The following is a 16,707-nucleotide window of genomic DNA, read 5'->3' as shown; positions in this document are numbered from 1 at the left end:
CTAAAGCTGGCCCTGACTAGGAGGTCCTTAACTTCACTGCACTAAACAAAACCTTCTGCAAATTAAGATTAAAAGAAGTAATATGATCAGTAGGTTACCACATTGAAACCAAGGTCATAATTTCTGACAATAAAAGTGTAATTTAAACTGTGTGATTAGCTTTATGCCGCTAGAAAAAAATTAATAGCCCATTGTGACTGTGGCACCGAAAATCCAATTGTCCTTAAGTTAACCCCAGGGGCTCACATCTGGTAATTATGGGCTTGGCACACCCAGGGTCCTGAGTTAGATATCATCATTCTTCTCTTTCTTGGTGATGATTTCCTCTCTCTCTCTCTCTCAGTGTAATTCAGAATTTTTTTTTTGGCTGGTGCAGCAAAAGCCTCAGGCTTCCTTGCACCATATAGCTAATAATGATAATAATAATTAGGGGGCTCTCCCCCTGCTCGCTGCACTCACTTCTTTTGATAAAATAAAATACTTACAGAAGCTTTCGACACTGTGTGTTTCTTCCTCAGCTATGCATACATAAATATTACGATATCTATACTGGGTGTCTTAAAAATATTGATACAAACGTTTAGGGGAAGTAGGTAACTTCTAAAGGAATGTGAATCGCATAGGAACCCATAACCGGAAACGTCACGGGAAAGTAGTAGCAGAGGCACAAGTAGCAGAAATGACACAAGACAGTAATTAGTGACAAACATTTATTTGACATAATATTAACAATGGAGTACGAAATGGATGCATTTCATGATGTTACAACAGATGCTCGAAGGTTCCACCATGAGACGTGATGCATGCGTGACACCGACGCAGCATGGATTGGCGGACACGGTCGAACACACCTGGAGTTTCTTTGACAGTAGCAGCAGCGCAGACGAGTCTCGCCACGAGATCTATTTCCGTCTCCTCAGGCGATTCATACACGATAGATTTGAGGGCCCCCCCCACAGAAAGAAATCAAGGTTCGATAAATCAGGTGAGCGTGGGGGCCAGGCAACGGGTCCACCACGGCCAATCCATCGACGCCCAAAACGCCTGTTGAAATGGTCACGAACACACCTTCCATAATGGGCAGGCGCCCCGTCATGTTGAAACCAAATGTTGCGTCTCACATTTGCTGGAACATCGTCAAGTAACCCTGGTAGAACTTGTTCAAGAAAGATCCGATATTTAGCGGAGTTCATGCGGGATGGTAACAGGTATGGACCGACTAAGCAGTCACCGACCATACCTTCTCACACATTTATTGCGAAGCGATGTTGTGCCGCATGGGGCGAACACAGTGTGGGTTGTCGTTAGCCCACACATGAGCATTGTGCTGATTGAATAAGCCTTCCCGAGTGAAATAAGCCTCATCCGTGAACAAAACATAGGCTGGAAAATTCAAGTCTCGAACACTTTCTTGGAGAATCCACTGCGCAAAAGCCACACGTGCAGGATGATCTTGGGGGAGCAGTAACTGAACCCTTTGGAGATGAAAGGGGTGTAAGGAATCATCGTGCCAGACACGCTGTACACTGCAACGAGGCACTCCAAAGGCACAGGCAAGGGCACGTGTGCTGGTAGTAGGATTATTCTGGACGGCATTCAACACACTTTCTTCCATGGCGGGAGTTTGCGTCGAACGTGGTCTGCCCGCACGACTCCTGTTACCTCTAAATGACCCATAATCGCATAAATTTTGATGCACACGCGCAAACAAACGGTGGTCCGGTGCATGTCTGTCTGGGAAGCGTTCTCCATAAATTCGTTGAGCGGCTCGTCAATTTCAATTGCCCTCTGCTAATCCATACACTAGGTACATGTCTGCCAGCTCACAGTTCGTATATCGATACATGCTCTTCGTGCGGCGACTACTGCTTGAATGAGTAAACCAGAAATTTTCCCTCTCGCGAACTGATGAACAGCGCTGTCTACCGACTTACGGTGTCGTTTCCGGTTATGGGTTCCTATGCGATTCACATTCCTTTAGATCTTACCTACCTCCCCTAAACGTTTGTACCAATATTTTTGAGACACCCTATATAATATCGGTGTAGATACACCATAGACAACTCTTAAAGAAAAACTACAATCATAGTGTGAAAGGCTTCATTTCATCTGTATCTCATATTGTGCTCATCCTTCACAACGAGTTACCTAGTATTGCACTACCCAGAATAAGTAACGCTTCACTAATAGAGAAGACTACAGTATTGTTATTTATTCTCGGTGGTGGCGCTACCACCCAGACGGACCGTTTCAAAGCTAGTTGGCTTTTCATCGGTTGGTGCGTTTCACGATCGTAGTTTTTCTTTAAGAGTTGTCCATGGTGTATCTACACCGATATTATATAGATATACAATCTAAAAATATTATAGCCTTGTTGCATTCAGTTTATTTAAATAAACACGTTACATATGGAAATCAAGAATAGTACCGCGTGGTAGTGTTAGATAAACATAGCGCGTGACCACACTTAAAGAGAAGCTTGTTTTACCACAAAACAAGCTTCTGTTACGTATTATCACATAACCTGCATCCCTCTTCTCCCATTGGCTGAATAAATATCATTAGGAGGAAAATTATTTTAATGTATAGAAAGATAATTATTCATTAATTTCTGTTTATCCGTAGATGATATTTTTGATGAGAGGGCGCTTTGAATTTGTTGTCACTTAATTTGAAACATGTAATATGGTTTCCATAGGTACTTGTTGGGAAAGTTAGTTTATGCCGTATATGTTTATAATATAGGTGAATTTTAAAGTATTATGTTGTAGGATTCAATACTATTCGTGAGTATTTTTTTTTTTTTTTTTAAGATTCTTGAGAATAAGCATGATAATATTTTATTATACTAAAACCAACAGAAGCAGTCCTATAATACCATATCGAATGTATGGCATTATAGGGCTGCTTGTGTTGGTTTCCAGCTGGAGATTTCTGTTTAAGATTTATTATTATTATTATTATTATTTAACAGCTTGCTGAAGAGATTATTTTAAAAAATATTATTCTTGAGTTTTTATTTGTTTGTAAAATAAAACAGCCTAGTCAGACTCATAGCCACTATGTGGCCAGGCGATTTCCCCGGTCAATGATATTTAATGGTGCCTTGAAACAGTTTTTCTGATATATTTTTTTACATTTCTATTATTACTTTTAAAAATGTTAGTCTTTATATTTTTATTTAATTTGCGCATTCTTATAATAAATAGTAAAACTTATAAGTTATGTTGTGTTTGTTCTATATCCCAGTCTCGTAATTACCATACCAATAGGACGGTACGAAAATAAAATCCCCCCTGCGGGCTGCTGTTTTATCCCCGAGCCGCGCAACATACAAATTGTCGGTAATAATAATTTTCGAAAACAAGGCGGAATTATTAATATTTATTTTGTGTTCTCAGTGTTCTGTATAATGAGTGGAGTTTTCAGTACCTTATGTTAATATGGGAGACTGCTGCACCCATACGATTTGTGCTTCTTCCTATGGGTGCTGGTAGTAATACATTTAGTATTGTACGTGTATAGTAATGGCCTGCCTCCTTGTGGCTTGGATGGGTGCTTAGAAGCAGCCTTCCTGGCGATCGCTGCTTCCTGGTAGCTCACTAGCCAGAAACAATACAACAACAACACACACACTGTGCAAACCTAGCACTACTTTCTTTTCTGGCCATTGTACAGAGTTCTATATATCATCACAGAGAATCATGGCTGAGTCAAACCAATGTTTAGGAGCTGCCTTACATAAGATGCAACACATGCCCACACATGTATAATGTGTGGAACATGTTTTATAATCAAAAATTAAATGTTAAGAAAGTTGATTTTTTTTTTCAACTGTGTACTTTTGCCAATTTTTCTTCAAATTGGCATCTACAAAGCAGTGGAAATCCTACAATTAGTATTTGTATTGACATGTAAGGAAGTAAAGATTTTACCAAATCTTCAAAATTTATTCACTCTACCCACTTTCCCAATACTAGGTAGAAGTTTATTCCTGCAATCACTTTGAATGTAAACATATGCACATCTAATCAGTAGCCATCCTTTTTCGATTTAAATGTTTGTCATCTGAAAAAAAAGAAAAGATGCCACCAAGTTTAATTTACAGAATATATTTAAAGCTTTATACAGTAAATCTTCACCAACCATGGGAAGAGGAATGTCACACACAGTTTTCAGAATGTCATATCAGGTGAAGGGAAGCACATAGAACAATATATCTGCAGATTTCTAAGTTCTGATATTAAAATCCAATCCTAAGTCAAGTATTCCATCTCATGTTTACAGTGCCAATTTCTCCTCTGGTGGCAGAAATCTGAACTAATTTTTTTTCTTCTACAAATTGCTTCTCCCTACTCTAAATGACATACCCACCGATTTTCACAGTGCTATCTGTAACCGTTTTGACACTAGGGTCTCCTGAATAGGGAAACTTATTTTATAACCACCCAGTACATTTAAAAAAAAGAGATGTGCAGGCATCTAATTTAGAGAATGATGAACATGAACTTACACAAAGAAAGAGGCAAAGCTCAATTTTTATTGACTGATTACTTCAAGAGCGAATAAAGAGAAAACTGTCAGAAGTACTAATTCGTATGGCAACTTATGATGGCTTACTGTTCAATCTTTTCTCTACTTCTGTTAGTATCAGAAAAAGATTGATCATGACAGGTTTTAGTGATTTATCCAAATCGCCAGTAGCCATTAAAAAAATAATACAGTACTCGATTACAGCAGTCATATTTGAAAAATGGTAGTAAATGAAATAGCTCAACTTAATTCAGAAAGGTAAAAGATTTAGTCTGACTTTTAGACATCAGTACCCAATAGACAATATTTAAATATAAACATTCACTCTGTTGGGGCAGTTTTGTGGAATATTGGATTAGCGTGTATGTACTGCAGTATGTAAGCATGCTTAGAACTTGTAGAGAAAAAATAGGTGAATGCAGTCTCTCTCTCTCTCTCTCTTTCTAAAGACGCAATTTTCGTAACAACTGATGGCACACCAGTTATGACCAAATTTGTTAAAGCAATTGATGCCGAACAGCAGCTTTGTTTGGTCCATGGTACACTTACTTTACAGGTCAACAGTAAATGAAGAAAAATTTTGAAATACCGGTATCCCGCTTTCATAAATTAAAAATACAGAAATACCGGTATTAAGATTTTGACCAGTATTACAAGCCCTTGTTGCCTTCAACTCACACCACTTGATATTGCACTACTTCGAATAAGTAATGCTTCACCAGTGGAGAAGACTATTAGTTACTTATTCTTGGCGGATACCACCACCCAGACGTCACCATTTCAGAGCTATTTTGTGTATGTGTGGGATAATAACTAGTATCCACTTGTCCCTATTAGACTTAGAAAAGCAAAAAGTAGAGGGAAAGTAATAGTAGGAGTGGAAGAGGAAACGAAATGGTGTAGAAGAATAAAAGGGACTGTAACTTCTTCAACTCACACCACTCAAAAACTTATAAACTCCTCAAATAGGCAATGCTTCCCCAGTAGAGAAGACTGTTGTTACCTATTCTTGGAAACTCCAGGCAGCATCAGGCTCCCCTGGTGACCGTTTCAGGGCTGTTTGGCCCTTCTTCACTGGGTGGGTAGGTACCCTGGTGATGCAATGATGACAAAACAGTTATGAAGTATGACTCCACAATATGAGAGATGCCTGATGGTGTATAAAGTGAATTAGACTAAAGCACTTTAAGGGCTTAAGCTTCAGGCTGCGAAAGAATTAGACAACGTACAAGTTTGTGCAAATGCAGCATATTAGTATGTAGCAATTCTAAAAAGAGCTAAAAATGGCATCATTTCAATTATATTGTGAATACTTTCACAAGTTGCCATGATATTGCACTACTTCGAATAAGTAATGCTTCACCAATGGAGAAGACTATTGTTACTTATTCTCGGCAGATACCAACACCCAGATGGCACCATTTCAGGGCTATTTGGTTATAATTAAAACTATGCCATTTTTAGCTCTTTTTAGAATTGCTGCGCACTAATGTGCTGCATTTGCACAAACTTGTATGTTGTCCAATTCTTTTGCAGCCTGAGGCTTAAGCCCTTAAAGTGCTTTAGTCTAATTCACTTTATACACCATAAAATAAAAAAAATTAATAAATTCAAGTTTTATAATAATAATTAATTCAAATAAAAAATTCATTTATTTACGCTGCACCGATCCCATCCCCTTCAAGCGGTCATTGTGACATCACGCTTTGATTCCTAGTACTACATCTGTTCACCTTTAATTATTTATTCAGCTTTTGATTCCTAGTAGTAGATCTGTTCACCTTTATTCGGCTATTCTTATCACTTGAGAGTCTCTCCCAGGTACCCTGCAGTTGTATAAATGCAACTTATCAGGATTAGACCGGGGTTCGAGCCCGTCACCACCAAATACGGAGGATGCGGAAAGGTCACGAAATGACCACCGCATATCCCGGAGCAATATGGCCTTAGTTGCTAATGCTCCTAAAAACCAAAATAACAAAGCAACTTATCAGCAGCATAGTAAGAAATTTCCTTTGTGTTTTTTTATCACTGAAATGCCATATTCAGTTAATTCGTATAGAACAGGTATTTTCAGTTAACTCTATTAGTACATTCTAGAAGCAAGTTTGATTTTTTTAGAAAGTATTAGCAATGAATAAATTTTTAGTGAAAGGAAATCAGAAGAGGCAACTTGATAACCACAAGCTTGGAGAAAATGACAAAAACAAAAACGAGCGACCATCAACATGAGAAGAGAAGAAAACATGTAATAAATATGATGATATTTATTTAGTGATGAGGTTTTCATATACTGGATTGTCCTCTACCTTTATGTTATGGTATGTGGTTTAAAATTGCCAAATGAATCAATGGTGCTGAGTAAATTGCAGCGTCATTTTTCTGTGAAACGTGAGAATTTATCATCCAAAACTATGGAATATTTTAAAAGACTGCAGGCCTCTACTGGAAAACAAGGCACAGAATTTTATAGTATGGCCAAAATATCTGATAAAGCTCAAGAAGCCAGCAATTTGGTAACCGAACTGGTGGCAAAAAAAAAAAAATCTCAACTGATTGAAAATCAGAAAGTCTGATTTTACCAGCATGTCGGGTAATCCTGAAAAGTATTTTGGGAGAGGAAGTTGGAAAAAAAATTATTGCTGTGCCACTCTCTAACAGCACAATTAGGAGGCATATAAAAGAAATGTCCGATTATATTGAAGGACGATTTGTTCAAAATATTAATAATTTTGGGCGACTGTTTGCATTGCAAGTAGATAATTCTACAGATATTAGCGCCCATTAATCGCATTGGTCAGGTTTATCAAAAACCAAACAATTATTAATTTTTTTTTTTGTTGTTGTTGTTGTAAAGAGCTCATTGAAAGAATAACCGGCCAAGATATTTTCGAAGTAATGAATAATGCAAGAATATTTGCTGATGCTATCAAGGCACTGTTAGGTGGGTCAGAAAACCGCTAGCTTGGGGGGGATACATGGACTAATAGATTAACAGTAGCTGCTGGCAGAGGTGAAAGTGATGCTTGCACTGCTTCTATTGGAATGAGCAGCAGCCTGGAAAACAAGAGGCAGGGGATTTCAGAGACTGCTGGGAGTCATTGCAGCACAAGTAAACACATGGGCTGTGCTGCAATAATTAAAGACAAACACCAGCCAAAGAATAAAAATTTTTTTTTACTATAAAAATAATGTGATACACTATCGGAAATATTACAATAAATTTTATCGCTTTTAATCCAGTTTATTTTAGATAATTTTATTGCTTCGGTATATTTTTAACTATATTTTTAACGTTTTATCGTAATTTATTGTAATATTTCCGATAGTGTATCACATTATTTTTATAGTAAAAATTTTTTATTCCTTGGCTGGTATTTGTCTTTAATTATTGCAGTATGGAATTTCCCAGCCCCATAGGCCTGTTTGAAGACATGGGCTGTGTTAGGGTAGCTAAGAATAGGAACAGGAGCTTGTATACTTGTGTGTACACCAATGCTAAGAGTTTGGTAAATAAATTTGATGAATTTGAGGTGTTGGTCAAAACATCAAAAGTAGATATTGTTGGAATATCAGAGACGTGGTGTCACACAGATATAAGGAATGCAGAAATGGAATTTGGGGAGTACAATGTGTACAGGAAGGATAGAAAGGGAGGAGGGGTTATGCTATTAGTTAAGAAACACATAAAATCCAAGGAAGTACGGCCAGTTGACATGCCTGGAAAGTGCAGTGTCGAGTTAGTTTGGTGTGACTTAAGCACTGCGAAATCAATTGAGATTGAAGTGTGTTATAGGCCTAATGACTCTGATGAGTATAATAAACAACTGTACAGAGAAATGGAGTGGGCAAGTAAATCATAGTCTTATAATGGAGGATTTTAATTTCCCAGATATTGAATGGAATTTGTGGGTTGGTCACTCACACACTAGCAAGGCTTTTGTGCATTTATTGGACGATTATTTTCTACAGCAGCATGTTCAGGAGGTAACTAGAGGGAGTAATACTCTTGATCTGATTATCAATAGTGATTATTCATGCATTAAGAATCCACAGATAAAGGAACCACTAGGTGGCAGTGATCACAGTGTGCTGAAGTGGGATTTACTCAAAGAGGTAATTACCATCAGGGGCAAAGAGAAGGGTTTTTGCTTTCTTAAAGGCGACTGTGTAGGTCTGAGACAGTATTTAAATTCTATACGGTGGGACCAACTGATGAAGTTACCAACAGCAAATTCAAAATGGGAAGCATTCAAAGGATTAATTTTGGAAGCTACTATGCTTTTCATACCAACTAAGAAATACTGTTCAAGATTTAGGCCTAAATGGATGTCAGATAAACTAATGAGACATGTGGCAGAGAAAAAAAAATGCATGAGATACATAAATTAATGGGTGACACAGAAGCCTATGATAGATATAAGCTGGTCTGTAATCAAGTCACAAAGGAGGTTAGGCAGGCAAAGGCAAATTAAAAGAAATATTTGGGAAAGGATGCAAAAAAAAACAGCATAGAGTTCTTTACTTATGTAAACTCTAGAAGGAAGGGGATGAATCAGATTGGTCCACTAGATATTTATGGTTCAACTGTTGATGATCCTGCTCAGTTAGCTAACAAACTAAATGAGTGTTTTGCTTCTACATTCACACATGAGGAGTTATTCAGGGAGGGAATGCCAGAGGTGAATTAAATTCTGGCAGTGAGCTAGATGATTTTGTAATAACTAAGAGGAAACTGGAGGAGAAATTGTTGAAGATAACCATAAGAAAGGCACCTGGGGTGGATGGGATCTATCCAGTTATATTAAAGGAGGCAGCAAAGGAAGTAAGCAAACCCTTAGCCATAATTATGAGAGCTTCCTTGGACTCAGGGGGAGGTACCAATGGACTGAAAATGTGCAAATGTGACCCCAATTAACAAAGGAGGATCAAAGAGCGACACAAGTAATTACAGACCTGTTAGTTTAACTTCTGTTCCAGGGAAATTAATGGAGGCACTGGTTAAAGAAGCACTGCAGGATCATCTAGACAAGACTTCAGTTATAGCTCGGACACAGCATGGTTTTGTTAAGGGGAAGTCTTGTCTAACCAATTTGATTAGGATACTAAGATGTGGTCACAAAGGAACTGGATGCAGGGGATAACTTTGATATCATATATTTGGATCTTAGAAAGGCTTTTGATACTGTTGCACATGGAAGACTGCTGCACAAATTGGAACAGTATGGCATTGGAGGCAAATTGCTGCTATGGATAAAGGGATGGTTGAGTGGGAGAAGACAGAGAATGGTAATCGATGGACACTGCTCATCGTGGACTAATGTTATTAGTGGAGTCCCTCAGGGTTCAGTGTTGGGTCCATTGTTGTTTTCTTTATTTATTAATGATATTGATTATGGTATATCAGGCTTAATATCCAAGTTTGCAGATGATACAAAGGTTGACAGGGTTGTTAATGACACTAATGATAGTATGCTGCTGCAACAGGATCTAGAAAAGTTGAGCAGATTGGCTGAGAGGTGGCAACTGAAGTTTAACATTGACAAATGTAAAGTACTGCATATGAGAAGCAGTAACCGCAGAGTTACGTATCAACTGTGTGGTACTACACTGATAGTGTTTGAGAATGAAAAGGAACTGGGGGTGACTGTGCAGGCAGATATGAAGTTTTCTGAGCAGTGCAAATGGTCTGCAAGAGCAACTCGTGGTGTCTTGTCAATGATATACAGGAATTTTTCTAGCAGGGATAGGGAGGTGATTATCCACTTGTATAAGGCAATGGTCAGGCCACACCTTGAGTACTGTATGCAGGTTTGGAGGCCTCATTTTAGGAAGGATGTAGAGCTGCTGGAGCAAGTGCAGAGAAGGGCAACAAGATTAGTGAATGGAACAAAGGGTTGCTTTTATGTAGAAAGGCTTAAGTTTTGCAAATTAATGTGTGGAGACTAGGCACCTGCGAGGTGATCTGATTGAGGTGTATAAAGCCTTGAATGGTTTGAGCATGCTCAATGCTGATGGAATTCTTCCTCTTGCTCAGAATTATTGCCTGAGAGGACATAAATTCAAATTGAGGAAAGACAGTTGTAGGATAGATGTGCGGAAGTTTGCCTTTAGCCAGCGTGTGGTTGATTGCTGGAATAAACTTCCATTTGTCGTTGTAGAAGTTGATAGCTTAAATAGATTCAAGGCAGAACTAGACAAACATTTGGCGCGAGTGGATGAAATTAGATTTTTTTTATGGCTGATGCTATATAAAGAAAATGAAGAATCAGAAAGCCCCGGGGGAAGATGAAGTTACTGTAGAGTTGTTAAAATTGGGAGGAAGAGACATAACACAAAAACTGGCAAGGCTCTTCAAAAAGTGCATTAGAAAAGGTGTGACGCCTAAGCAGTGGAATAATGCAATCATAGTTTTGCTGCATAAGAAAGGAGATAAATCAGAAATTGGAAATTATAGACCAATTAGCTTGTTATCATGCATCTACAAGTTGTTCACAATTGTCATTACTAACAGATTAGAAAGAATACTTGATGAGAATCAACCGAAAGAGCAAGCTGGCTTTAGGACAGGATTCTCAACTATGGATCACCTTCGCGTAATATCACAGCTAATGGAGAAAGCAAATGAATATAAATTACCATTATGCCTGCATTTGTGGATTATGAAAAGGCGTTTGACTCCATACAGCATAAGGCAATGTTTCGGGCACTGGAAAGACAAGGCATAGATACCCCATATATTATGATTTTGAAGAAAATATATGAGAGTGCTACCTCCTTTATTAGACTAGACAAAGACAGTAATTTAAAATCAAGGAAATTTAAAATCAAGAAAGGAGTTCGACAAGGAGACACAATATCTCCGAAGTTGCTGCCCTTGAGGAAGCTTTCAGAAGATTAGACTGGTCACAGAAAGGAGTCACTGTGAACAGAGAATACCTAAACCATTTACGATTTGCAGATGACATTGTGGTCATAAGCCATGATCCCAAAGAATTAGAGGAAAATCTTAATCAGTTATGCACGGTTAGTAAGGATTTTGGACTAAAGATGAATATGGCTAAAACAAAAGTAATGATGAACAAGTATGCCACAGAAAGGGAAATAATGATTGAAGGAGCAGTAATTGAAAAGGTGGAGTCATATACTTATCTGGGACAAGTTATTAGCTGTAATAATGATAAGTGGCTGGAAGTCAAGAGAAGAATACATTTTGGATGGATAGCATTAAGGAAATATAGTCACATGCTGAAGAGCAATATCCCAGTTTGTCTGAAACGTAAAATAATGAACCAATGTATATTCCCAATATATAATAATGTAGAACCAATGTATAATAACAAAGTATACTTCCCACCATGACTTATGGAAGTGAAACTTGGGCACTACCAAAAGAATGGAAGAGAAGCTGAGAACTACACAGCGAAGAATGGAACGAATTATATTGGGAATCAGACTGTTAGATAAGAAGAGGAATACATGGATTAGGCAGCAAACTCAAGTAAAGGACATTCTTATCAAACCTAAAGAACTAAAATGGTCTTGGGCAGGACACATAGCTCGAAGACATGATGACATACGAACTAAGAAAATAACAGAATGGTACCCAAGAGGAGCTCGAAGAAAACGTGGAAGACAAAGGCGGAGATGGATAGATGAAATTCATGAGTTTTTGGGTAGTAAATGGATGGCCAGTGCTCAAAACAGAAGGAACTGGAAAGTTGCTGGATAGGCCTTCATCCTGCAGTGGATTGAAAATGGCTGACGATGATGATGCTATATGAGCTTGTTTTCTTTCATGTTCTTTTACTAATGCTAATTATTTACAAAAGTGTGATATATTAAGGCTGTTGTACGTTGGCATTTGTACAGATGGTGCTCCTGCGAGTCAGGAGCACCAAAAGAATTTGCGAACTTAGTAAAACGACATAATTCAAATATTTTTACAGCATAGTATTCATGCATAATGTGTATATATATTTTTTTTTTTTTTCATAAACTCGAAGTTATTTCTGTTGGGTATATGTAATAATACACTTATTATTTGTTTATGATATTTCTTTTCTGAACATACATGAATTGCATGAAGAAATATGAAAGAAGAAGAAATTTAAAAGAAATATGTAAAAAATTAACATAATGATATAAAAACAAACAAATATACAATTATAATATATATTATATATAATTTTTATTTATAATATTTATATATATTTATAATATATATTATATATAGGTATATGTAATATATATGAGTATAATAGTGGTTGTAGTGTGCTGCCAAATTTTAGTATCTTTAAAAGTTTGCCGCAGAATTTTAGTGTCTTTAAAAGTGTGCCGCAACAACGAAAAGGTTGAGAAACACTACTCTATGATTACCTCAGTACTTCCCATTTGGCATATGCATTTTTTTTTAACGTCAATCCACCATAGTAAGACATTCACATACACGTAGATTTTCATTCACATAATTAGTATGCTATCTGTTGGGCCTACAAGTGATACACAAGTTATGTAAATCTTAGGATTTGCTGTGCAAATGGTGATTGAATGACTCCATTACAATGACTTGACAGTTGAAAAAGTATGAAATGATACCAGCTGTAATGAGGTATATTCAAGTATGTAAGTGCATCAGAACAAAGAATGCTGTCCTTCGTGATCAACTTCAGAGTTTCCCTACTGCAGTAGTGGCATTCTACATACAGAGTTATTACTACAGATTAGGGTTTTAAATATTCTCAGGCTGTTCTGTATATAGAACATTTTATTAGTAACTTATGATGAAATTTCTTGCTCTTAAGACAAGAAGTTTTTAACTAATGAACATAAAACTATGGTAATTTATTTGATATTAATGAAAGATTTAATCATTTTGGATATGAAGTGAACATTTGTTTTGTTGAGATGACTTAGTCAGAATTTCATTGTTTTTTTTTTTTGTTTTTTTTTTTATGATACATACATATCTGTATAAAATTTGTTTTTCAGCAACAAGACATGGGCAAAAAAAATAAGAAGGCAGATTTTCAAAAAGTAAAACTGAAACCTGGGCGTCATTTGCCAAAGGGAACCAATGTTACTAACACAAGTTTCAAGTCTAGAAGAATTATCATACGTCCTTGTGAAATAAAACAAGCAGTAGGACCTAAGACATTCAGGAAGTTGGGAATTTTGGTGAGAATTTTAGTTTAAAGAAATTTTTTGATAGAAGACTTCTATTGATACATAAATAGGATATTAACCTATAACTAGATTAAAATAGTATATACTGTTCTAGGTCTGTTCCAGCCTCTATGGCTAGCAGGAAACATATACCTTATTACTTTCACAATAATATTGTTAAAATATGAAATGTATTTTAAAGTATCCTACAGAATTGTAAGAACTACTTCATTTTATAAAACCCAAATGGGAAATCTAGTATTGAATTTCATCAGCTAGCTTGTTCAATGTTGCACAATAATTTATGGAGATATTTAGTATGCAAATTCTATTCATATAATGCATAAGTATTAGGATTGGCTATAGGGCAAAAAAAAAAAAAAATTCTCCCAACTACTCAGAGGTAACTTTTTTCAGTGATTAACAACTTGCTGGCTGAAGAAAAACTTCCCATGGTTCAGGTTATAACCCCCCCACTTATATTTTGCTATCTTGTCTCAGAGCCTTATAAACCTCAGTAAGTTCCTCTCTAAGATACCTAGTTACCAAGCTTGGTAGTCTGCATGTTTGAAGTCTCTCTTCATATGGGCTTCCTTTAGCCACTCTCACCCGGTATGTTTTAAGACTTTTCTTCTGAAGGTAAAACCAACCCTTAAGCTGGTAGGTAGGCCTGACCGTCAGAAATGGATAATGATATGGATATCAAGTATCTTGGCATTGCATTCTCAAAAGAAGATGCTGGGGAGTTTCTTTAACATCTAGGCTTGTTAGCATCACCATGTCTTGTAAGGAAAAGTATTTTAAGGTTGTCTAAAAGCAACTGTCTTTTTAAAGACAGTTGCTTTTAGGGTTGTCTGAATTGTGTTGCATAAAACAATTCTACTGTAAGGGTAACCTGAAAATTATCAATATTGATTTTCTCTAAGATAAAATTGAACAAGCATCTGATTCTACTAAGGAAGTCATAATGTAAAGCCACCTGCAGATGTTTATTAAACATTGTCTAGACATAATACCTAGCCAGCTACACAGGGAATCCTCTCTATATCTAGCTTCTTAGGCAGAGGTACACCTATGCATTAAACATAAAAAGTGCTCACATTAAAAAAGGACAGAGTTGGGAGGAAAGCAGCAGATCATCAGAGGGAATGGAGGCATTCTTAAGACGGCTATCACTTCCAGTGACCATGTGCTTATAGAATGATTTTTAATAAATTATTTCCATAAATTATTTTATAACTTTCTAACCTTCTAGCATAAACAGCAAGACCCTAGTTGCTGTTCTGAATGGCGAGCAACTTTCTATAATGATCCCTTAGTAATTTTAGATGTTTGATCCTAATAGTCACTTAAGGACACACCCTTAGTGGTCGGCATGAATTTCATAAATCGTATAGTACAATTAGTGTGTAGATGCACATCTGTGTTGATGAACTTGTACCAAATGTTTTAAACTTTTGGAATGTCTTTGTGGATGTGCTTGCAGTTGTTCTAGAATTGTTTTTTAATTTATATTTTAAAATCTTTTATTTAAGAGATTGTATTTGTGTTAGTGATTCTGTCTCTCACTTCAGTATGGCAGCTAGTTTCTTACTAATCAATTTTTAAGGGATATGGCTATCACTTCCAATGATCACATGCTTATAGAATAGCCCTAGAACAACAGATTTTTTTGTAGAAATACCACTGAGATTAGATATGTTCTCTGATTGTAAGGTGTCATCGGATATGATGTTCCACAGTCACATATGCTACTGGAGAAGATTAAGAAGATTATTAACTGTTAGTGCTTTTCCTTTCGAATGTAAATTTGCATATATCTAATCAATCCTTAAGAAGGGTAACAAATCCCTCCCTTCCAGTGAATGTTTTGAAATAAAAAGCCTGATATATAAAGCTGAAAATTTATTGTATGTGTGTAGAGTGATAGATGCCACTCATGAAATTTGTTCAAGGCCAAATAGAAGAGAATGTAAACAAGACAAAGGTGAGGGAGGCATTATGGCATAGCTCAGCAGCAAATTTTGAGGGGATTGGGATCTTAAATTTGGAAAGAAATTTAGTGTACGAAAAGTCAGAATTATGCATGCTCGTGTATTTCCACTTACCATATATACTGGATGTTGTGCTTGCTTGTCTGTATTTACATATATTTTATGTCTAACATATTGCATTCCTTGTTTGCTTTATTTCTTACTAAGTTTACACATTCATACTATATTTACTTATACACTGTGATTATGTATCCATTTCATAAAATTAATAATAAACAGGAAACCATTTTATGTAATAATTCAAGCATAAGGTGGACAGTGTTTAACTTTCTGTGGTAATAGCATTAACTGACTGAAGATTAGCATTAGGAGTGGCAAATGATGCAAGAAAGTAAGCTTACAGCATCAGCCAAAAAAATGACACCTATTTCACCTGCTCATCCCCTTCAATAGTTTAACTAATTCTTCCTTGAATTTATTTAAGCTATGAACTTCCACAACAGATGGAAATTTGTTCCAGCAGTCACCCACCTGCTGGCTAAAGGCAAACTTCACTTCCATGCATCTATTCTGCAACCATCCTTCCTCAATTTGAATCTGTGCCACCCTCATGTGTAGACTGATCAAGAGAAAGAATCCCATCAGCATTGCCCAATCCATTCAAAGCCTTAAACACCTCAATCAGATCGCCTTGCAGGTGCCTAGTCTCTAGATGCTGCAATTTTCAGAACTGAAGCCTTTCTTGTTAAGACTACCCATTTGTTTGTTTTACCAGTCTTGTCGCCCTTTTCTGTATTTGTTCCAGCAGCTTTACATCCTTTCTAAAATGGCAGGCCTCTAGACCGGCATTCCGTACACAAGATGTGACTTAAATGATTTTGTAATACTGAGAGGAAAGTGGAAGAGAAATTGTTGAAGTTAAAAACAAGAAAGGCACCTGGGGGTGTATGGGATCTATCCAGTTATAATAAGGGAGGTAGTGAAGGAAGTAAGCAAACCCTCAGCCATAATTATG

The 16,707-nt window shown here is 36.8% G+C and overlaps 1 protein-coding gene across 1 annotated transcript in view; it reads left to right on the top strand.

Moving 5' to 3' along the window:
- The first annotated feature begins 2,682 nt into the window (after nucleotides 1-2,682).
- LOC150090965 (testis-expressed protein 10 homolog) overlaps nucleotides 2,683-16,707 on the top strand; it is a 35,464-nt gene continuing 21,439 nt past the window's right edge. Inside the window, exons 1-2 of the mRNA XM_090378800.1 lie at nucleotides 2,683-2,786; nucleotides 13,525-13,710. Of these exons, the coding sequence (XP_090234926.1) occupies nucleotides 13,534-13,710 (177 nt within the window). The 5' untranslated portion in view covers nucleotides 2,683-2,786; nucleotides 13,525-13,533. The remainder of the gene's footprint in view (nucleotides 2,787-13,524; nucleotides 13,711-16,707) is intronic.

Source organism: Mastigoproctus giganteus, chromosome 1, assembly GCF_048544385.1.
Source record: "Mastigoproctus giganteus isolate SK-2022 chromosome 1, ASM4854438v1, whole genome shotgun sequence".
NCBI classification, from domain to species: domain Eukaryota; kingdom Metazoa; phylum Arthropoda; class Arachnida; order Uropygi; family Thelyphonidae; genus Mastigoproctus; species Mastigoproctus giganteus.
This window is presented reverse-complemented; position numbering and strand designations above follow the sequence as displayed.